At 42.9% G+C, this 23925-nt stretch overlaps 1 protein-coding gene across 1 annotated transcript; it reads right to left on the bottom strand.

The window, feature by feature from the left end:
* Window positions 1-579: 579 nt before the first annotated feature.
* Window positions 580-23823, bottom strand: LOC141176072 (uncharacterized). Its single transcript, XM_073660061.1, has 7 exons — window positions 23764-23823; window positions 14909-15058; window positions 14600-14779; window positions 14395-14518; window positions 14213-14310; window positions 13941-14031; window positions 580-3967 (listed from the first exon to the last, which is right to left on the bottom strand). The coding sequence occupies exons 2-7, from the start codon at window positions 14984-14986 to the stop codon at window positions 2358-2360; spliced, it is 2181 nt and encodes a 726-aa protein (XP_073516162.1). The 5' UTR covers window positions 14987-15058; window positions 23764-23823; the 3' UTR covers window positions 580-2357.
* Window positions 23824-23925: the final 102 nt, after the last annotated feature.

Below are 23925 nucleotides of genomic sequence, written 5' to 3'. Positions count from 1 at the left end.
CTTGAGCCCCCATCACTCTGCCCACAAAAAAAAATAAAGAATCATACTCCCCTCCTCTCTCCTTCAGTGCTGCGTTCCGCTCTGCTGCTGACACTCACTGTGAGCCGCGCATAGCAGGGTTTGCATGGCGTCCTTGCCATGCACCCTTACACAGCGTGCACACTGTAGCTGCAGTGCTGCTCCTGCTGCGCTCGGTGGTCAGTGTGCACGCTATTAAAGACCATGAATATTCACTACAACCCATGGGAGTGGGTTGTAGCGAATATTCATGAGCTTTAATAGTGGGCACACAGACCGCCGGCTGCAGCAGGAGCCGAGCTATGGTTACAGTGGGCACGCTATTAAGGAGAATGAATATTCCCTGCTCCCCACGCCCATGGGCGTGGGGAGCAGGGAATATTCATTTTCTTTAGCAGCAGGCACAGCGTAGGCTGCAGCAGGCGGCTGCTACCTCCTGTGCCCCGCTCTTCCCCCGCTGTCGCTCACCCCCAGCCCCCCACCAGCCACAGAACATATGTTTGGACTTTAAGACGCACCACCCACTTTCCTCCAAAAATTTTAGAGGAAAAAAGTGCGTCTTATAGTCCGAAAAATCCGGTATACCTCTGCAGATATTGAAGGAGCCTCTTAATGTAATATAAGCTATACTGTTGGTTCACGCATTGTGACTTTATTTATGGATATCTTGGCTGATAACTATTTGCCAAAACTATGTTTGGTTTAATTTTTTCCTCCTGTGAGTGGTTGTAGTACCTAGGATCATCTAGGGATAATTAGGGTGATAAGACAGAAAGTGGGGGTGCCACAACTTGCGCTCTTTTAGGGTGTAAACCTCAGCGGAAAGGAAGGGTAAATAATGAGGGATAACAAATAGGGAAAGGATTGAGGCTCCATCCCCACCTCCCCTACCTGCCTTTAACCCCTGATTTAATTTATATGGCCTAGGAATTACATACATTTTCTTTATTTCTATAGTGCCAATTTGTAAAATTTGATCGGGAACATATGTAATAGTTCTTTTTTAATAAGGTATAAATAAAGTATATACATTTTAATGGAGATTTTTCTTTGTGAGACAAATTTACATACACACAGCTCTACTACATATGCACATTTACATACACACAGCTCTGCTACATATGCACATTTACATACATACACAGCTCTGCTACATATAATGTCTGTAAAGTGCTGTGGAATATGTTAGCGTTATATAAAAATAAAGATTATTATTATATGCAAATTTGCATACACAAACACTGTGTACACATTTCCTCATTTTGCAGTTCCTTCCAGGTCATATGAATGTTTACATGATCGGAAAGGTCCTTGAGCTAGTCAGGTGGAAGGTTTTTCAGCTGCTCACTCAGGACGTGCAGCCTCTGTACAGGTCCTGGTACCTTCCCCTCCTGCTCTGCACCAATCAGTTAGATACAGGTGGGGCTGGAGGAGAGAGAGCAGTTCTCTCAGTGATCAGGAAGGACACTGTCTCAGCATTCTCCTCTGTCACAGGATGCTGCCTCCAGTTTATAAGACACACTTACTTATTAACAAGATATTTTCATGCTAAAAATATGTCTTATAGGCCAAGAAATATGATACGTTCTAAAATGATTTCCCTTTCTCATTTATTAATACGTCTGTTATATCTCTTTGTACAATGTGTCAATAACACATAGTTTATCTAAGTCTGAGTTATTTTTGATGATCAACAAAATACAATTTTCCAGTAATTCATTTTTCACACTCTAGGTATGACAATGGCTTCTCTGTGTGGGATTTTTTACTTTTTAAGTGTTGTCCACTACATGGACAACACCTTCTCAATCCTCATGTTTGGTCCTGTTAAAATAAAAGCACTGATACAAACCTCCCATGGAGGCGTCGTTCAAGCGGTGTCAGCACTTGCGTTCCCGGGGCTCATGTGAGGTTGTTACGTCACGTGAGCTCTTCAGCCAATTAGTGCTGGCGTGATTGTCCCCATCTTCAGACAAATTGAACATCAAGTCAGAGAGCAGCCGCAGTCCTGGCTTCCTGTTGATGTTCAATGCATCTGAAGGCGGGGATAGTGAAGCCGTCCCTGATTAGACACAGGACTCATGTGATGTAACAACCTCACATGAGCCCCGGGAATGCGATTGCCGACACCGCTGGAATGGTAAATACGAGTCTTTTTATTTTAACAAGCCAAATATGAAGAATGACAAGGAATTGCCCTAATCGTGGACAACCCCTTTAAGAAAGTACAATTTTCGCTTAAAACATTTCCAACATTCTGAACATGAAAAAGGCTTCTCCCCTGTGTGCCTTCTCTGATGTTTTTTAATAGTTGATTTCCGTGTAAAACATTTCCCACATTAAAAACATGAAAAAGGCTTCTCCCCTGTGTGAACTCTTTGGTGACTAAGAAGAGATGATTTCTTCACAAAATATTTCCCACATTCTGAGCATGAAAAAGGTGTCTCCCCTGTGTGGGTTCTCTGGTGCACAACTAAACCTGCTTTCTGGTTAAAACATTTCCCACATTCTGAACATGAAAAAGGCTTTTCCCCTGTGTGGATTCTCTGGTGCCTATCAAGATGCGATTTCTGGTTAAAATATTTCCCACATTCTGAACATGAAAAAGGCTTCTCCCCTGTGTGGGTTCTCTGGTGCTTAATCAAAGCTGATTTACGGTTAAAATATTTCCCACATTCTGAACACGAAAAAGGCTTCTCCCCTGTGTGGATTCTCTTGTGGCTATAAAGATGTGATTTCCGGTTAAAATATTTCCCACATTCTGAACATGAAAAAGGCTTTTCCCCTGTGTGGATTCTCTTGTGGCTATAAAGATATGATTTCCGGTTAAAATATTTCCCACATTCTGAACATGAAAACGGCTTCTCCCCTGTGTGGATTCTCTTGTGGCTATAAAGATATGATTTCCGGTTAAAATATTTCCCACATTCTGAACAGGAATAAGGCTTCTCCCCTGAGTGAATTCTCTGGTGACCAAGAAGAATTGATTTTGTCACAAAACATTTTCCACATTTTGAACATGAAAAAGGCTTCTCCCCTGTGTGAGCTCTTTGGTGACGAAGAAGACATGATTTATTCCCAAAACATTTCCCACATTCTAAACATGAAAAAGGCTTCTCACCTGTGTGGGTTCTCTGGTGGTTAACAAAAAGTGATTTATAGTTAAAACATTTCCCACATTCTGAACAGGAAAAAGGCTTCTCCCCTGTGTGACTTCTCTGGTGTATAACAAGATTCCATTTCTGGATAAAATATTTCCCACATTCTGAACAGGAAAAAGGCTTCTCCCCTGTGTGAGTTCTCTGGTGTATAACAAGATTCCATTTCTGCATAAAATGTTTCCCACATTCTGAACAGGAAAATTGCTTCTCCCCTGTGTGTGTTCTCTGGTGCTTAACCAAATCTGATTTCTGGTTAAAACATTTTCCACATTCTGAACAGCAAAAAGGCTTCTCCCCTGTGTGAGTTTTCTGGTGCTTAACCAAATTTGATTTCCGGTTAAAATATTTCTCACATTCTGAACAGGAGTATGGCTTCTCACCTGTGTGACTTCTCTGGTGTATAGCAAGATGTGATTTCTGGTTAAAATATTTCCCACACTTGGAACAAGAAAATCTTTTCTCCACTGTGTGAATTTTTTGATGTTTAAAAAAAGGCTTTTCGAAGTGAAAATTATTTCCAGATTCTGAATGTGAAAATGGCTTCTTTGCTTTAGGAGCAATTTGTTTTTTAATTCTTATTTTTTTACTTTCATTTTCCTTAGCAGTCGGTAATGAATCAGAAGACGAGACCTGTTTCAAAGCATCAGATGACAGAACTTTGCTGTGAAGGGATGATGGTAAATCTGGAGTAATGGCATTCACTTCAATTGTATCATCTGGGATATCGAGATCATTTGATTTAAAAATTGAAGATGTCAGTTGTCCCTCTGATCTCCTGGTGAAGTCATCTGCCAAGAAGAAAAACAATTATTTTTGAATAAAATATACTTGAATTTTATATTGTTCAACATTTCTACTTAAACTGTCTGTAAAAATTGCAAGTTATATAAAAATATAGAATTATTCACTAAGACAATGACAGTTCACAGTCTAATAGAAAACCTCATAGGATGAACCAGTGGAGTGCGGTGTTCAACTGTTTATTCATTCTGCTTCCAAAATACGGAATAAAAAGCCACCAAACAATGTTATGTAGGTGAAAATTATAGCAATAACAACTTCTACTGATCTCAAAAAAATCCAGCCCCCACTCAGGTCCATCACCTGTCAATGGAAAAACAGAGGTTTCCACATTATTAGTGACTAAAAGGCTCTTAAAAAGCAACATGGCTTCCATAAACCAATCCACCAATATCCGCTTCTCCCAAAGTCAAATCTCCCCCTCACTTCTGAGCCTTGCAGTGCGCCCAAACCACATTTAGCATCCATGTATTTGACATTACTATAGTGAGAAGAACCCACTTAATTTACGGTGTGTGTCTCCTGGAGCACAATCTGGGCACTATGTGTTGGGAATTAAAATAGTATTTTGGAATTTTCACTCTCCAACATCCACTACGTGCTAATTTCTAGAAAGTGCCTGTAGAGTCAAAATAGTCACTACTCCTAGGGGATTTCTACTGCTCTGGTTTTCTGCCATTTTGTCATATTAGGGCTTCTTCAAAAGAGGTGTCCCATCTCCTTTGTGTCCTGCTCTGTCACCAGGCGATGTCTTATTCATTCTGCAGGTGGTACTAGTAATGGAGGTGTCGGAGCAAGAAGCTCTAGGCGGCCCAGGCTCAGCCCAGCCACTAAGATTAGGGTGCCTGGGACCTATAGTACCATCCAGTCTGGCAGTATTGGTGTGTGTGCTGTCCAGCTTGAGTGATCAGCTTCCTGCTTTAGCCAACTGGAAAGCACCGCACCCTAGTAAAGCTCAGAGCATATTGCTGGAAGCTGCCAGATACAGGCTTGGTATCCTCTGGTTCAGTCCTCTGTACTCATCTCACAGCTTGTTTATTTGATTCCAGTTGTGACCCCGGCCCACTTACTGACTACTCTTGTGTCTTCTGATTTTGTATTTTCTCTGCCCTCCTGGTTCTGACTCGGCTACCCGACTATTCTTCTTGCCAAGTCACACCACAGAATAGCAGGTAACACCGAGGCCCAAGCTTAGGGGTCTCTGTGTAAGTCCTTGTTCATCACCCTTTAATGCTTAAAGGGTGATGAACAAGAAAATTCCTGAGATCTGGAAAACGGGGTGGATAGTGCCAAGCCTGTTCGTAGGAGCCATCTTTTCAGCTGCCAGGTGCCCATGAACAGGGCCCCAATACATTGTGTCTGCAAATTATTCCAGCAAGATCTGCATTCAAATAGCTAAAACCTTTCTTTCTTAACCTGCCATGTGCCCAGACAGAAGTGTACAACTGTATATAGGGGATTGTCGGATTCAAGAGAAGTTGGAAAATAATTAGCAAAAGTCCATTTGTTTTCTATTATCCTTTGTGAAGATTTCCAAAGTTATCACCACATAAAGTGACACACGTCAGATGTGAAAATTGGGGCCTAATTAGGAACACAAAACTGGCTGCAGGAAGAGGTTAAATCAGAGTATTTTGGACATTAACTACTGTAGTCAAAAATTGTGGCATTTGGTTTTTATACCTTGAGAAAGGCGCTGATCCCGCGCAGAAACGAGTTGGTATTAATAAAAATAGCCTCTTCATTCCTGCAGCGCAGCCTGCCTAAACGTGCCAGCTTCCATTTTTTGCCTAGTCAAAAACTGTGAGCATAGACAATAACACATCTACTAAAATGACCAAACTCAACAGTCTTCATCAATAAAAGATGAGTAACTACTGGTGAAACCTCTCTGGGGTAATTAGAGTCTGGGGCTTGGTGGCTCTGGGCAATCTAAACTATCGTAAGGGACAATATTTTCTATCAGATGAGTTTCAAGAAGAAATATTAGACATTCAAGGAGAACTTTTTATAATAGTGCAGGGATGAGGTGTCTTAAATTTAGATCTAAGGCATTTGGAAGAGGCAATGGAGATCTTTTTAAAAGACTACCAGGGAGTTACAGAGTCAAATAAGTGAGGCAGATCCCACCACAATCAAACCATCACACAGAACAAACCTGTAAAAAATAGACATAAAATAAAAGAAAATGTTACATCCCCAACAACAACATATGTATGGGGGGAGAACTCCGACACTAAACCGGAGTTGCATTAATTTATGGTGGACCACTGGAGCTACTATGAGTCCTGGCCAGAACAGTAGAGAAAGTATTAGCGCCCCCATTTCAGGAGAGATTGTGCAGTAATCTGAATTCATTAGGACCGAAAACATAATGGAATTTATGAAGTGGAGTGAATCCATGAAACCAGGACTCAAGCCATGCCAACACATCTCCTGCAGGCGTGAATAAATGTACACTGCTCAAAAAAAATAAAGGGAACTCTTAAACAACAGAATATACAGTTATATGAAAAAGTTTGGGCACCCCTATTAATCTTAAGCTTAATGATTTTTAAAAATTGGTGTTTTTGCAACAGCTATTTCAGTTTGATATATGTAATAACTGTTGGACACAGTAATGTTTCTGCCTTTAAATGAGGTTTATTGTACTAACAGAAAATGTGCAATCTGCATTCAAACAAAATTTGACAGGTGCATAAGTATGGGCACCCTTATCATTTTCTTGTTTTAAATACGCCTACCTACTTTTTACTGACGTACTAAAGCACTTTTTTGGTTTTGTAACCTCATTGAGCTTTGTACTTCATAGCCAGGTGTATGCAATCATGAGAAAAGCTACTTAAAGTGGCCACTTGCAAGTTGTTCTCCTGTTTGAATCTCCTCTGAAGAGTGGCATCATGGGCTTCTCAAAACAACTGTCAAATGATCTGAAAACAAAGATTATTCAACATAGTTGTTCAGGGGAAGGATACAAAAAGCTGTCTCAGAGATTTCACTTGTCAGTTTCCACTGTGAGGAACATAGTAAGGAAATGGAAGAACACAGGGACAGTTCTTGTTAAGGCCAGAAGTGGCAGGCCAAGAAAAATATCAGAAAGGCAGAGAAGAAGAATGGTGAGATCAGTCAAGGACAATCCTCAGACCACCTCCAGAGAGCTGCAGCATCAACTTGCTGCAGATGGTGTCACTGTGCATCGGTCAACTATACAACGCACTTTGCACAAGGAGAAGCTGTATGGGAGAGTGATGCGAAAGAAGCCGTTTCTGCAAGCACGCCACAAACAGAGTCGGCTGAGGAATGCAAAAGCACATTTGGAGAAGCCAATTTCTTTTTGGAAGAAGGTCCTGTGGACTGATGAAACCAAGATTGAGTTGTTTGGTCATACAAAAAGGCGTTATGCATGGCGGCAAAAAAACACAGCATTCCAAGAAAAACACTTGCTACCCACAGTAAAATTTGGTGGAGTTTCCATCATGCTTTGGGGCTGTGAGGCCAATGCCGGCACCGGGAATCTTGTTAACGTTGAGGGACGCATGGATTCCACTCAGTATCAGCAGATTCTTGACAATAATGTTCAAGAATCAGTGATAAAGTTGAAGTTATGCAGGGGATGGATCTTTCAGCAAGACAATGATCCAAAACACCGCTCCAAATCTACTCAGGCATTCATGCAGAGGAACAATTACAATGTTCTGGAATGGCCATCCCAGTCCCCAGACCTGAATATCATTGAACATCTGTGGGATCATTTGAAGAGGGCTGTCCATGCTCGGCGACCATCAAACTTAACTGAACTGGAATTATTTTGTAAAGAGGAATGGTCAAAAATACCTTCATCCAGGATCCAGGAACTCATTAAAAGCTACAGGAAGTGACTAGAGGCTGTTATTTTTGCAAAAGGAGGATCTACTAAATATTAATGTCACTTTTCTGGTGAGGTGTCCATACTTATGCACCTGTAAAAAAATTTAGAATGCAGATTGCACATTTTCTGTTAGTACAATAAACCTCATTTCAAGGCAGAAACATTACTGTGTCCAACAGTTATTACATATATCAAACTGAAATAGCTGTTGAAAAAACACCAATTTTTAAAAAACATTAAGCTTAAGATTAATAGGGGTGCCCAAACTTTTTCATATAACTGCAACTCCAAGTAAAACTTCTGTGAAATCAAACTGTCCACTTAGGAAGCAACACTGATTGACAATCAATTTCACATGCTGTTGTGCAAATGGAATAGACAATAGATGGAAATTATTGGCAATTATCAAGACACCCTCAATAAAGGAGTGGTTCTGCAGGTGGGGACCACAGACCATATCTCAGTACTAATGCTTTCTGGCTGATGTTTTGGTCACTTTTGAATGTTGGTTGTGCTTTCACACTCGTGGTAGCATGAGACGGACTCTACAACCCACTGAAGTTGCTCAGGTAGTTCAGTTCATCCAGGATGGTACATTAATGCGAGCTGTGGCAAGAAGGTTTGCTGTGTCTGTCAGCGTAGTGTCCAGTGGCTGGAGGCGCTACTAGGAGACAGGCCAGTACACCAGGAGAAGTGAAGGGGGCCGTAGGAGGGCAACAACCCAGCAGCAGGACCGCTACCTCCGCCTTTGTGCAAGGAGGAACTGGAGGAACACTGCAAGAGCCCTGCAAAATGACCTCCAGCAGGCCACAAATGTGCATGTGTCTGCACAAACGGTTAGAAACTGACTCCATGAGGGTGGTATGAGGGCCCGACGTCCACAGATGGGGGTTGTGCTCACAGCCCAACACTGTGCAGGACACTTGGCATTTGCCACAGAGCACCAGGATTGGCAAAGTCGCCACTGGCACCCTGTGCTCTTCACAGATGAAAGCAGGTTCACACTGAGCACATGTGACAGAGTCTGGAGACGCCATGGAGAGCGATCTGCTGCCTGCAACATCCTTCAGCATGACCGGTTTGGCAGTGGGTCAGTAATGGTGTGGGGTGGCATTTCTTTGGAGGGCCACACAGCCCTCCATGTGCTGGCCAGAGGTAGCCTGACTGCCATTAGGTTACGAGATGAGATCTTCAGACCCCTTGTGAGACCATATGCTGGTGCAGTTGACCCTAGGTTCCTCCTAACGCAGGACAATGTCAGACCTCATGTGGCAGGAGTGTGTCAGCAGGTCCTGCAAGATGAAGGCATTGAAGCTATGGACTGGCCCGCCCGTTCCCCAGACCTGAATCCGATTGAGCACATCTGGGACATCATGTCTCGCTCCATCCACCAACGTCACGTTGCACCACAGACTGTCCAGGAGTTGGCGAATGCTTTAGTCCAGGTCTGGGTGGAGATCCCACAGGAGACCATCAGCAACCTCATCAGGAGCATGCCCAGAAGTTGTAGGGAGGTCATACAGGCACGTGGAGGCCACACACAATACTCAGCCTCATTTTGACTTGTTTTAAGGACATTACATCAAAGTTGGATCAGCCTGTAGTGTGTTTTTTCACTTTAATTTTGGGGGTGACTCCAAATCCAGGCCTCCATTGGTTAATAAATTTGATTTCCATTGATGATTTTTGTGTGATTTTGTTGTCAGCACATTCAGCTTTGTACAGAACAAAGTATTCAATGAGAATATTTCATTCATTCAGATCTAGGATGTGTTATTTGAGTGTTCCCTTTATTTTTTTGAGCAGTGTATATTACAACCATCAGCCACGCTCAACTTAGAGATATATCATGGCACAGGTGTAATGTTTTTTTTTGTTTAGTTTATCACAATCCTGTTTGAAGTTAGATTTAACCCCTTAACCCCCGAGGTTGGTTTGCGCGTTAATGACCAGGCCAATTTTTACAATTCTGACCACTGTCACTTTATGAGGTAATTACTCTGGAACGCTTCAACGGATCCCCCTGATTCTGAGAATGTTTTTTCGTGACATATTGTACTTCATGATTGTGGTAAAATTTCTTCGATATCACTTTCGTTTATGTGTGAAAAAAACGGAAATTTGGCGAAAATTTTGAAAATTTTGCAATTTTCAAAATTTGAATTTTAATGCCTTTAAATCAGAGAGATATGTCACACAAAAGAGTTAATAAATAACATTTCCCACATGTCTACTTTACATCAGCACAATTTTGGAACCAAAATTTTTTTTGCTAGGGAGCTATAAGGGTTAAAAGTTGACCAGCGATTTCTCATTTTTCCAACAAAATTTACAAAACCATTTTTTTAGGGACCACATCACATTTGAAGTGACTTTTAGAGGTCTTTATGACAGAAAATACCCAAAAGTGACACCATTCTAAAAACTGCACCCCTCAAGGTGCTCAAAACCACATTCAAGAAATTTATTAACCCTTCAGGTGCTTCACAGGAATTTTTGGAATGTGGAAGAAAAAAATGAACATTTAACTTTTTTCACAAAAATGTTACCTTAGACTCAATTTTTTTTATTTTCGCAGGGGTAACAAGAAAAAATGGACCCCAAAATTTGTTATGCAATTTCCCCTGGGCACGCAGATACCCCATATGTGGGGAAAAAACAATTTGCTTGAATAATTAGCGGACGCCATGTTGCTTTTGGAGAGCCCCTGTGTGCCTAAACATTGGAGCTCCCCCACAAGTTACCCCATTTTGGAAACTAGACCCCCCCAAGGCACCTATCTAGATGCATAGTAAGCACTTGGAACCCCCAGGTGCTTCACAAATTGATTCGTAAAAATGAAAAAAAAAAATTTTTTCCACTTTTTCATTTTTACGAATCAATTTATGAATCACCTGGGGGTTCCAAGTGCTCACTATGCATCTAGATAGGTTCCTTGGGGGTTCTAGTTTCAAAAATGGGGTCACTTGTGGGGGAGCTCCAAAGTTTAGACACACAGGGGCTCTCCAAACTCGACATGGTTCCAATTTGTTAGCGGACACCATGTCGCGTTTCGCCATATTTTGAGAGCTATAATTTTTCTATATTTCGGCTGACAGAGTCATGTGATGGCTTGTTTTTTGCGGGATGAGTTGATGTTTTTATTTGTGCCATTTTCAGGCACATGACAGTTTTTGATCGCTTTTTATTCCGATTTTTGGGAGGCAGAATGAACAAAAAACAACAATTCAGGAATTGTTCTTTTTTTATTTTTTTATTCTGTTCCGCGTGTGGTAAAATTGATAAGGCAGCTTTATTCTTCGGGTCAGTACGTTTACAGCGGTACCACATTTATATAGTTTTTCTATGTTTTGGCGCGTTTACACAATAAAAGCTATTTTATAGAAAAAATTATTTTTTAGCATCGCTTTAGTCTGAGAGCTATAACTTTTTTATTTTGGGGCTGATGGAGCTGTATGGCGGCTTGTTTTTTGCGGGACGAGATGACATTTTCAGCAGTACTATTTTTATTTATATTCGTCTTTTTGATCGCGTGTTATTCCATTTTTTGTTTGGCGGTATGATGATAAAGCATTGTTTTTTGCTTAGTTTTTTATTTTTTTTACCGTGTTCACTGAAGGGGTTAACTAGTGGGACAGTTTTATAGGTCAGGTCGTTCCGGATGCGGCGATACCAAATATGTGTACTTTTATTGTTTTTTTTTTGGTTTGTTTTTTCATAATATTTATTGATGGGTACATTATATTTTTATTTTTGGTGGATTATTTTATTTTTTTTTTTCACTTTCTGACAGTTTTTTTACTTTTTTACTTTGTCCCACTATGGGACTTTCACTTTTTTTTCTCTGATTGCCTGCATGGCATAGGAATGGAGTACCATCCCGGTGCCGTGCAGGCTGTCAGAGCTGGACAGGGAGAAGATAATTTGGAGATGCACTGCGCATGTCCAAAAAATCTTCCTGCTGTCTGGTGACCCGGATGTTGTCATGACGACATCGGGTCGTCATGGCAACATCCTGAAAGCCGCGGCAGACCAGCGCTGGAGGCCGGAAGAGGAGGTGAGTATACCGATCACCTCCCCTTAGCCACCGCAATGCTGCGATCGACTTCGATCGCAGCATTGCGGGGGTTAATACGCCGGGAGCAGTGCGGGACCGCTCCCTGCACATAGTACCGGGTGTCAGCTGTGACAATCAGCTGACACCCGGCGGCGATCGCGCCCGCACAGGCTGTGTGCGGGCGCGATCGCCATGACGTACTAATATGGCACAGGCTCTTAAAGCCCAGTGCACAGACGCGTATTAGTACGTCATAGGTTGTAAAGGGGTTAAAATAAATTTTAAAGTTTAGAAAAAGGGAAACTCTGTTATTATACAGAAATTCACACTTGGCCCTCACTGCACATTTAATGTTGTTGATCATAAATGTGAAGTTTGGCCAGAAAGACTGGACCTGGTCTTGTAGGGACCATATGAGGACATTCAGCAGCACAGAAGGGAGAGAAGGTAGATTCATGCAATAAGATATCAGGGATCTAGAAAGCCAACAGCATCATTACCGTTCGTTTTCTCTTACAGGTCCATCATAATTTTGATTTTCTCACTTGTCAGCACATATTACATACTCTGCCATTTGGCTTTGCAGTTTACAGATCTGGGCAGGTAACGGTCAGCATCTACTAATCCCAGGGGGTAGGTAGATCCTCCAGGTTGTAAGTTCTAGAGAAAATGGCTTTTAACCCCTTAAGCCCCGGAGCATTTTCCGTTTTTGCATTTTGGTTTTTTGCTCCCCTTGTTCCCAGAGCCATAGCGTTTTTATTTTTTGGTCAATATGGCCATGTGAGGGCTTATTTTTTGTGGGACGAGTTGTACTTTTCAACGCCATTACTAGTTTTACCATGTCGTGTACGGGAAAACGGGAAAAAAATTCCAAGCGCCGTGAAATTGCAAAAAAAGTGCAATACCACTGAGGTTTTTTTTGTTTGTTTTTTACCACGTTCACTGAATGCTACAACTGACCTGCCATTATTATTCTCCAGGTCATTACGAGTTTGTAGACACCAAACACGTAGAGGTTCTTTTTTATTTAAGTGGTGAAAAATTCCAAAAAAAAAAAAAAATGGTGCCATTTTCCGAGACCCGTAGCGTCTCCATTTTTTGGGATCTGGGGCCAGGTGAGGGCTTATTTTTTGTGCACCGAGCTGAAGTTTTTATAGATGCTATTTTGGGGTAGATCCGGTGTTTTGATCGCCCGTTATTGCATTTTATTGCAATTTTACGGTGACCAAAAAACGTAATTATGGCGTTTAGAATTTTTTTCTCATTACGCCATTTACCGATCGGATTAATTCTTTTTTTATATTGATAGATCGGGCGATTCTGAACGCGGCGATACCAAATATGTGTATGTGGTTTTTTTTTTTTTATGATTTTATTTTGAATGGGGCGAAAGGGGGGTGATTTAAACTAGAAGCAGCAACTGTGCGATCGCCTCTGCTACATACAGGGGACCAGCAGATCCCCTGTATGCAGCAGAAATGGTCCTGTGCTATGAGCGCCGACCACTAGGTGGCGCTCATAGCGACAGGATCATTACAACCACTGGTGTCTGCTGCAGACCCAGGGTTGTCATGACCACCCATCGGTGACCCGCGATCATGTGACGGGGTCGCCGATGGGTGGGGTAAGTGATGCTCTTCCAGGAAGCGCGCGTTAAATGCCGCTGTCGGAGATTGACAGCGGCATTTAATATGTTAACAGCCGCGGGTGGATCGCAATTCCACCCGCGCCTGTTGCAGGCACATGTTAGCTGTAATAATCAGCTGACATGTGCTCGGTTCAGTGCGGGCTCAGCGCCGGAGCCCTCACTGAACCGAGGGATAACGACATGCGCGTACTAATACGTGACATGTCGTTAAGGGGTTAATGCCCAAAATCATTTGAACAGTTTTTGGTGGAGCAGAATGTTGTGGTCTAGAGGCAAAATGGTGATCACATGATTGTAATACAGCCGGACTACACAACTGATAAAACAGATGCAGACAGTGACTGAGAAGAATCTGTGACTTCTCTGCATTTAGTGGTTACTACTCACCTGGGTAGTCATATGTAGGAATCCCCTCTTTACACCGCTCATCACCCCTTCCATATGTCTCTGTAGTATTAATATGGGTCAGATCTTCACCCTGAAACAAATATTGTAAAAGTCACAGACAGATGGAGAACTCTAATCCGGCCATCTCCACCGTTCTCATTACACAAGTATAAAACATATAATACTGGTGGATAAAACAAGACTGAACACAAGACCTTCACAGCCATCTACACATCATAGGGGAGATCTCATGACACCTTCTCTCCATCTACCTGATGATCCTGAGAAACATTGGGATCTTCTTGTTTACAGTCCTGTGGAAGAAGAGGACGGGGACATCTCTCTGGTGTTGTCCTCTTACTGGATAGATCTGGAGGAAACACATACAGGGGACTGAATTCATTCTTTACATACAGATAATTATAGGCCGTGTGTATTTAGTCCTGTCTATTACCTGGTGATGTGAGGGGCTGGGGAACCTCCATCATGATGTCCTTGTACAGATCTTTGCGTCCTTCTAAATACTCCCACTCCTCCATGGAGAAATAGACAGCGACATCCTGACACCTTATAGGAACCTGACACATACAATGATACAGTCATCCCCCAATCCTTAATAGTGTTACTGTATAATGTCCCAGCATTCCCAGCAGTGTCACCTCTCCAGTCAGCAGCTCAATCATCTTGTAGGTGAGTTCTAGGATCTTCTGGTCATTGATGTCCTCATGTATCAGGGGGTGAGGTGGAGGCTCCGTGATTGGGCTCAGGGGTCTTCCCCATCCCTCAGACACAGGGGCCTGACAGCGCCCACTAGAGGTCTTCTTCACTACTGTGTAATCCTGGTTATGGAGAGACACATTAATAAATCTCACTCCAGACATTTCCAGAGTCCTCACCTCTCCAGTTCTGTCCATCTGTTACTCCCATAGATAAGAATGATGTAATGTGACGTCATCAGAATCTCTCACCTCTCCAGTAAGCCGGAAGAGGATCTCTAGGGTGAGGTGTAATATCCTCTCCGCCATCTTCTCTCTGTCCATATCCATCCTTGATGGGTAAATCAGGAAAATTCTCTTATATAGAAGATCTTCACTGAGAGGATCTGATATTGTAGAGATCTGAATGAGAAGAAGATGAGCCGATGTAACATCATAAAAATCCTGGGTAATAATACAATTACTGGAGAGAATAAGGAAAACATATGAGGAGATTTATTATTATACAGTATTTAGTTTTCTTCCTTACATCTAGTAATAAAACCTATATATTTTAGGCCACAGACAACAAGCAGTTCCTTCCTTTGAGTCTGCAGCTGAAGACGTTTCTCATAGACTCATCTTCCATAAAGTGAATTCTCTAATCATTTATTGACACTGGAATCGGCATTAGCAATACTGCAGGAGATATTCATTACACGTGACATGAGAAATAGCTACTTCATGAAGAAGACGACATCTTCATCTTCTACTTTGGCTCGGGAACATATTTGGCCAGAGTCCTGTCACTGACTACATCACCCCCGGCCGTCTATATAAATGTTTCCCGTCTTCCCCGGACTGTAATCTTCTATCACATGACATCTCATGTCTGATTCACACACAGAAGTTTGAGGCACTTATAAAAGCTTATTTGTTTGCACAAATACCGAGGACAGAAATTATTTGAAACCAAAGTCTCTTTGTACAGTGTTTTATGGGATTTATTTCTGGCCTTCAGCTTTCCTATATGACAAGAAAAGACACCAGAAAAAAGGCAGATATTAAAATGTTGCAACAGAAAATTGGCACCAACAATTCTTGTAAAAAGAAAAAAAAAACATGAAATATTTTTTTTTTTTAAATTAACTCTTTTGGGCATCAAAACAGAGATGTACACTGCAGGGGTGGCACAGATGCGGCTGTAACAAAAACCCTGGCAGTTTAACCACTTACTGCTGTCAAAAGCAAACATGGCATCTCAGAAGGTTTGACAGAGTTCGGCTCAATGCCCCTTCTCCCTCAAGTACTCGATAGTATGGGGCTGCCTAGTTACTACGATATTTAAATGCCTAATAATGGTGTCTGGGCCTGCAATGTACGAAAGTCTATTAGGTCGGGCCAAAGGGAATGTCCAATAAGTTACCTTTTAACACCCTCATACACATTAGACTAAAGTTGCATGAAAGCACTGATTTCGGGGAATTTGGTTGACTATATAATGTATTTGGGGGCCTGAATTTCACAAGCTAATCTGTTTGTTCTTCCTGTAGATAATCCTCCACTAGAGGAGTCTGGAGGCGACTCTCTCATACAGACCACAGGAAAGTTGGAATATTTGTGTGTATGGGGGAGTTGGGAGAGATAGCCATCTGCCAAATGACCGTTCGGCCAATATCTATCATGTGTATAGGGCCGTTAGTATTACACTGACAGGGATAATACAGTAGTACAGAGCATCAACTGAGCAATCAGAGGCTTGTATTTGTATGATCACACTAATGAGAGTTGGTTAACAAAGGTTTAACGTGAATAAAGATATCACAGTTTTGGCAACAAGAAATATCCATCACTGTTGGCAAAACAGACTCACTACACAATGTTAAGTCACGTCCATAACAACTTTATTATACTCTATTATCCTATACACGGTGACGTAGATAGACATCACAAGTCCTACAGCAACATCTCTAATTGGGCCCCACCAACCTTAAAAAGGAGTATAATATATATACAGTACAGACCAAAAGTTTGGACACACCTTCTCATTTAAAGATTTTTCTGTATTTTCATGACTATGAAAATTGCACATTCACACTGAAGGCATCAAAACTATGAATTAACACATGTGGAATTATATACTTAACAAAAAAGTGTGAAACAACTGAAAATATGTCTTATATTCTAGGTTCTTCAAAGTAGCCACCTTTTGCTTTGATGACTGCTTTGCACACTCTTGGCATTCTCTTGATGAGCTTCAAGAGGTAGTCACCGGAAATGGTTTTCACTTCACAGGTGTGCCCTGTCAGGTTTAATAAGTGGGATTTCTTACCTTATAAATGGGGTTGGGACCATCAGTTGTGTTGTGCAGAAGTCAGGTAGATACACAGCTGATAGTCCTACTGAATAGACTGTTAAAATTTGTATTATGGCAAGAAAAAAGCAGCTAAGTAAAGAAAAACGAGTGGCCATCATTACTTTAAGAAATGAAGGTCAGTCAGTGCAAAAAATTGGTAAAACTTTGAAAGTGTCCCCAAGTGCAGTTGCAAAAACCATCAAGCGCTACAAATAAACTGTCTCACATGAGGACCGCCCCAGGAAAGGAAGACCAAGAGTCACCTCTGCTTCTGAGGATAAGTTTATCCGAGTCACCAGCCTCAGAAATCGCAGGTTAACAGCAGCTCAGATTAGAGACCAGGTCAATGCCACACAGAGTTCTAGCAGCAAACACATCTCTACAACAACTGTTAAGAGGAGACTTTGTGCAGCAGGCCTTCATGGTAAAATAGCTGCTAGGAAACCACTGCTAAGGACAGGCAACAAGCAGAAGAGACTTGTTTGGGCTAAAGCACACAAGGAATGGACATTTGACCAGTGGACATCTGTGCTTTGGTCTGATAAGTCCAAATTTGAGATCTTTGGTTCCAACCACCGTGTCTTTGTGCGACGCAGAAAAGGTGAACGGATGGACTCTACATGCCTGGTTCCCACCGTGAAGCATGGAGGAGGAGGTGTGATGGTGTGGGGGTGCTTTGCTGGTGACACTGTTGGGGATTTATTCAAAATTGAAGGCATACTGAACCAGCATGGCTACCACAGCATCTTGCAGCGGCATGCTATTCCATCCGGTTTGCGTTTAGTTGGACCATCATTTATTTTTCAACAGGACAATGACCCCAAACACACCTCCAGGCTGTGTAAGGGCTATTTGACCAAGAAGGGAGTGATGGGGTGCTGCGCTAGATGACCTGGCCTCCACAGTCACCAGACCTGAACCCAATCGAGATGGTTTGGGGTGAACTGGACCGCAGAGTGAAGGCAAAAGGGCCAACAAGTGCTAAGCATCTCTGGGAGCTCCTTCAAGATCGTTGAAAGACCATTTCCGGTGACTACCTCTTGAAGCTCATCAAGAGAATGCTAAGAGTATGCAAAGCAGTTATCAAAGCAAAAGGTGGCTACTTTGAAGAAACTAGAATATAAGACATATTTTCAGTTGTTTCACACTTTTTTGTCAAGTATATAATTCCACATGTGTTAATTCATAGTTTTGATGCCTTCAGTGTGAATGTTCAATTTTCATAGTCATGAAAATACAGAAAAATCTTTAAATGAGAAGGTGTGTCCAAACTTTTGGTCTGTACTGTATATATAACATAATAAACATCTGTAATGTAATCAAGAATCCACATTGTGACTTTAGTTTCGTCCAAATTTTTCATATTAATACAGGAAGGAGAAGAAGAGCAGAGAGAAAAGAAGAAATTCAGGCAAAAAAGGAAGGGACTAAAAGAGAAAAGTAGACAGGGGGGAGGGGGATTGGGAAGGGGAGTGGGGAGAAGGGAAAAAAAAAAAAAAAAGAGGAAAAAATCACACCCCAGTCTAGGACAACCGTTTGAACAAAAATCCCCCAATGGCGATCATGTCTGAGAGTCGAGCTGCACAAGGCTTCCATATTCATTAGATTGCTTCAATTAAATCCAATAGAACCACGTTTTATAGAAGACCTCATATCTATTGTAGAGAGAAGCCGTCAAATCCTCCATGTACATTAAATCATTGACCTTAGAAATCCAGAGGGACGGGCTAGGTGGATTAACTTTCTTCCATAACAACGGAATACAAGCTCTGGCAGCCTTCACCAAAAATCTTAATAGGGAACGTTTGTAGGAGGAAATAGAAGTCTCACCGAGCTGTAGAAGGAATAGTTCAGGACTAGTGTTGAGCGAGTATGTTCTATTAACCCTTTCGCCGAGTATGCTCTGGCCGAGCTCCGAGTATTTATAGCTGCTCAGTGATAAGGTTAAATCGCTCCCGTGTGCATGATTTGCTACTGTTTGACAGCTTTATTACATGTGAGGATGATGCGCCCCCAGGGCCGTGGGGTACTCGGCAGCCGGGCCTCTATGGATGCCGGTGGGGTTGGATATCACGGTGGCTGGCCCGGTCAGTGGCCCAGGGCGGTCACCCAAAAGGGGAATTATTTATAGGGGATTTGTAAAGTGTTCATGACGCCACCTGTGGAATGCGGCTAAAGGGAGCCGCCGCTGCGGAGCAGTCCTCTGAGGCAGATGGTAGGGCAGCTTGTGATGGAACGGCTCCCCACAGGTGGAGCGGGCCTCAGGGCAGCATGGGGTAATGGATGGTGGTACAGGGGAGAGACGGCCAGGGCGGTTCAGGAAGAAATGACGGACACTCACACGGGGGTTCGCTTCAGTACCTTTACTGGTGTAGATGCAGGTATGGTCCAGGGTACTCGGTAGGCAGGGTGCACTTCTGGACTCTCACCAGTGAGTGGGTACAGGGACCCCTGATCCATTACTTCCACTTGCTAAGCTTCTGACCTGCCTGGAGCTAGGCCTGGCTTAATTACTGTCTCTCTCTCTTGCACCTGCTGACCTGGTGGTAGGGCCTTCTCTTGGAGATCACTCTCCCTGGACGCTGGGGCCGCCGTGATTCCTAGCCCTGGTACAATAGTCAGCGTTGGTCGACCTGGGACTTGTAGTCCTCCAGGTATCCGGTGGTCCCTACTGGGTATAAAGGGGCCCCGTAGGCACGGACCCAGTGTCCGGTGTATAGTTTGGGATGAGCCTGGTACACTCCTCTGCCCCCTCGACTCTTCTCTCCTTTCCTCCTTACCGTCGGCCACCCTCAGGGCCCTCACTAGGCTTCAACTCGTGCTGTAGGCCTTGGCTCGCCTAAGCACAGCAGCCTGCGTGCTGCCTCTTCACTGATCTCCTAGCGTCAGCACACTCTCAGACTAAACACTGCACTCAACTGCCTGGCTCCACCCTCCATATATATATCCCTAACAGGCTCCCTCTGGTGGTGTGAGGTGGTAGGGTGGAGGTGTGTTAATGTGTGAGGGCCTCTTGTGGAGAAGTCCATCCATGCACCCTACTGGGTTCTGTGGCACCCGTGGGCAGCAGGGCACCACAAGGAATGTCTATTTCTTACACATTCCTCACATGTAATAAAGCTGTCAAACAGTTGCAAATCATGCACACGGGAGCGATTTAACCTCATCACCGAGCAGATATAAATACTCGGAGCTCGGCCCGAGCATACTCGGACAGAACATACTCGCTCAACCCTATTCAGGACCCATTTCAGATGAAATGCCTGTAATCGACCTGATAATGCTTTTCACTTTAGTCCAGAACAGTTGTAAAACCGGACAAGACCAAAAGATATGAAGGAAATCTCTCTCGTCTGATCCACATCTCCAACACTTAGGGTCAATAGAGGGGAACATTTTGTTCAACTTATCCGGGACCCTGTACCACCTTCAAAGGAGTTTGAAATTTGCTTCCGGAAGCCGAGAACTTATGGAAGATTTATGCGCTAAGGACAGCACCTTTTCCCTTTGTTCCATGGAGAGAGTGATACCCAAGTCCTCTTCCCATTGTGTTAAAAATCTGGGAGGAAGCTGATCCATTGCGTTAGTTAGCATTGAGTGTATGGAGAAAAGTGCATGACGAATCACCCCCTTACCCATGCAAAGATTAACAAACGCGGAAGGGGTTCGTGTATATTGAGCGTAATTTGGAAGGGAGTGAACAAAGTGACGCAGTTGGAGAGAATGCCATGTGCCCAGTTGTAAGGGATCAGTAATCGCTTGAAGTGCCTCTAAAGAAGGCCAATCATTATCTACGCCAATCTGGAAAGCCCTAAACCTTCCCTGAGAAATCCAAAGTCTAAAAACAGGATCTGACAAACCAGTGGAGAAGTCCGGAGAGCCGATAGTAGGCGATAAAGGAGATGGAATGGGAAGGAGAAGTTTGCGTATCTCTGGTCTGGAGCAGCAGTAGAGTGTAGCAATAATTGTGGGATGAGATTTCAGTGAAGATTGTGAAAAGAAAGGTACCCAGGGGAGAGAAGCTAAAGTGGCCTCTGAAAAGCTTTGTTCTATTTGTACCCATGGCTTCGCCGAGGCATGCTTACACCAATCTATAACTCTAGACATAAGAGCAGATAAATAGTATGTTTTTACATCCGGAAGGCCCAAGCTTCCCCGACTTTTTGGTTTACATAGAAGGGATCGCTGGAGTCTAGCTGGTTTGTTAGCCCATATGAAACCTATTTGCAAGGACACGATAGATTTAAAAAAGAGCTAGGGATTTTAATGGGAAGAGTTTGAAAGAGATATAATATGTGAGGGAGGATATTCATTTTAAGAATTTCACATCTGCCAAACAAAGTAAAGTAAAGTTAAGATCATTTTGAACAATTAACTTTAGTGTTCTGGAGCAATGGTAAGAAATTAAGTTTGAAGATGGAATTAATATCAGCAGAGAGGAGAATGTCTAAATACTTCAGGGACTGAGATGACCAACAAAATTTGATTGAATTCTTTAATGAGGAAACTAATTTCAAAGGGAGATTTATATTCAAAAGCCTCTGACTTAGTTAAGTTGATTTTAAAATTAGACAAAAATGCATATTTTTAAATTCCAACATCAAGCTAGAGAGAGATACAATCAGGTTAGTTATGAAGAATCACAGGTCATCCGCATAGGCTGCAATTTTGTAAGAGATATTTTGAATCTTTAGACCCATAATGTCTGGGTTAGACCGGATACACCAAAGGAAGTGAGGATAAAGATTAGGGGGCTGAAGGGAGATCTGCAACCCGATAGATTTCAACACCTCCTACATGAACAACCAGTTGACCCGGTCAAACACCCTTTCGGCATCTGTGGATAAGAGCATCAAAGGGGTGCCATCCAATTTGGCCCTATAAATAAGATTCAAGGCCTTGGTGGTGTTGTCCCTTGCTTCTCTTTTGGGCATAAAGCCCGCCTGGTCAGGGTGAATAATGTCTCAGAATAAGGAGACATAAAGTCTCAGGTTTCACCTCAATGTACACTGTTCATGTGTCTCACTAATGGGGTGTCACAGTCATGGTATATATTGCCCAAATGCTCCCCCACTCTCTTCCTAGACTATCTCTTGGTCTTGCCTATATAGTCTAGGGGGCAGGTGCATGTAGCCATAAATAAAAGTCCGTGGAGGAACTTGAGAAAGATTTACATGGTCTCATCCAATTACATGTACAACTTTCTCCACATCTAAAGAAACCACAGACTCTTCTATCTAGCCAAGTCCCCTAGGAAGCCGGTTTTTTATAGACTCTATGCACTAAACAGTCTCTAATTGACTGACACTTTCTAAAAGTTATTGTGGGAGACGATCCCAGAACACCCTCAGATCTGGGTCAGCCCCAAGCATACCCCAATGTTTTCTGAGGATATTAAAGATACAGTCGCTCTGATTGTCATAAATTCCTAATACTCGTGTTATCCCATCTTTTCTTGGTCTCTTGGTTAGGTATGGAGGAGTGTCTGTCTTTCCCGATTTTCAGCAATTGATTGTGTGGAATACAAAATGTACTGTAGGTACCTTCTTCGCTGAATCTGGTGTTCATGTCTATTGCCTGTATATTAAAATCTGTGACACTTGAACAGTTCCTTCTCAACCGTAAAAATTGGCCTTTGGGTATTCCTTTTTTAGGGGGATGGGGTGGTGGCTATCCCACTTCAATAGTTTATTAATGCTTGAATGTTTATAGTATATGAAAGTCCCTAGGGTCCCATCCCGTTCTTTCTTGATTGGTACATCCAGGAAAGGCAACTGGTTATAACTAAACTCAGGCCCACTCTATTGATGTTGAGTTCCCTGACAAATTCAAAAAATTGTTCACTCGTCCCTGACCAGTTGATAAAAGTGTTGTCTATATATCTATACCATACCCCAATATGTGGATGCCACCACTTATGATCATCCCTGAATATTGTGGATTCCTCCCACCAGCCCAGGAATAGATTAGCATATGAGGGGGCACAGGGGATCCCCATTGCAGTACCCCTGAGCTGGTGGAAGTACTTCCTGTCAAAAAGAAAGAAGTTATGAGTAAGAGTGAGTGAATTTTAGAAGATCCTCCATGAAGTCATTATGTCTGCTATACTCTACTGATCTCGATTTCAAGAAATGTCTTACTCCTCTGATATCATCCTCATGTGGTATATTACTGTACAAAGCCTCGATATCTAGTAAGGCCTGCTCCCCTACATGCATGTATACATGCTCGAGGGTCTACATGTAGGGGAGCAGCCAAAGGGAAAACCATTTTCCCGAGGGATTATTCCAACTGTAAAACCTCAGGCGGTACTGTGGGCGCATTATACATACTGCATAAGGGGCATAATAGGAGCATTGCACTGTGTGGGGGCATCATACGTACTGCATAAGGGGTATAATGGGGCATTACACCGTGTGCGGGCATCATACATCCTGCATAAGGGGCATAATGGGGGATTACACTGTTTGGGGGCATCACACATACTGCATAAGGGGCATAATGGGGGCATTACACTGTGTGGGGGCATCATACATCCTGCATAAGGGGCATAATGGGGGCATTACACTGTGGGGCAGTAAAGGGGCCCTGTACTATGAGAACAATACGTTTCCTCCCTTCCTGTCTCCATAGTTGGGTCGTATGTACCTATTACAGGAAACAGAACAAAAACCTTATGATTCTTATAAAGGGGCAACACAAGACCCCAAAAGAGTCTCCGAGCTGAAGGGGTTAATGCCCCCTGCGCTCAGTAATGGGGGTCTCCACATACCTCCACCTGCAGAGCCGCCACCACATATATGGCTGCTCTGTGCGCACAGGAGCTGTGATGAGGTCACAGGAGGGGAGGAGTCAGGGGTCACATGATCAGGGGCCTCAGTGGATGCAGGACTCTGCTGTGCGGGTTGTCATGGTGCTGGATGAGCTGAAGTTT

The sequence above is a fragment of the Phyllobates terribilis genome, unplaced genomic scaffold, assembly GCF_046119375.1.
Source record: "Phyllobates terribilis strain yellow unplaced genomic scaffold, ASM4611937v1 Scaffold_17__1_contigs__length_24005725, whole genome shotgun sequence".
Taxonomy (NCBI): domain Eukaryota; kingdom Metazoa; phylum Chordata; class Amphibia; order Anura; family Dendrobatidae; genus Phyllobates; species Phyllobates terribilis.
The sequence above is the reverse complement of the archived record's forward strand: the minus strand, read 5'-3'. Positions and strand labels throughout refer to the sequence as shown.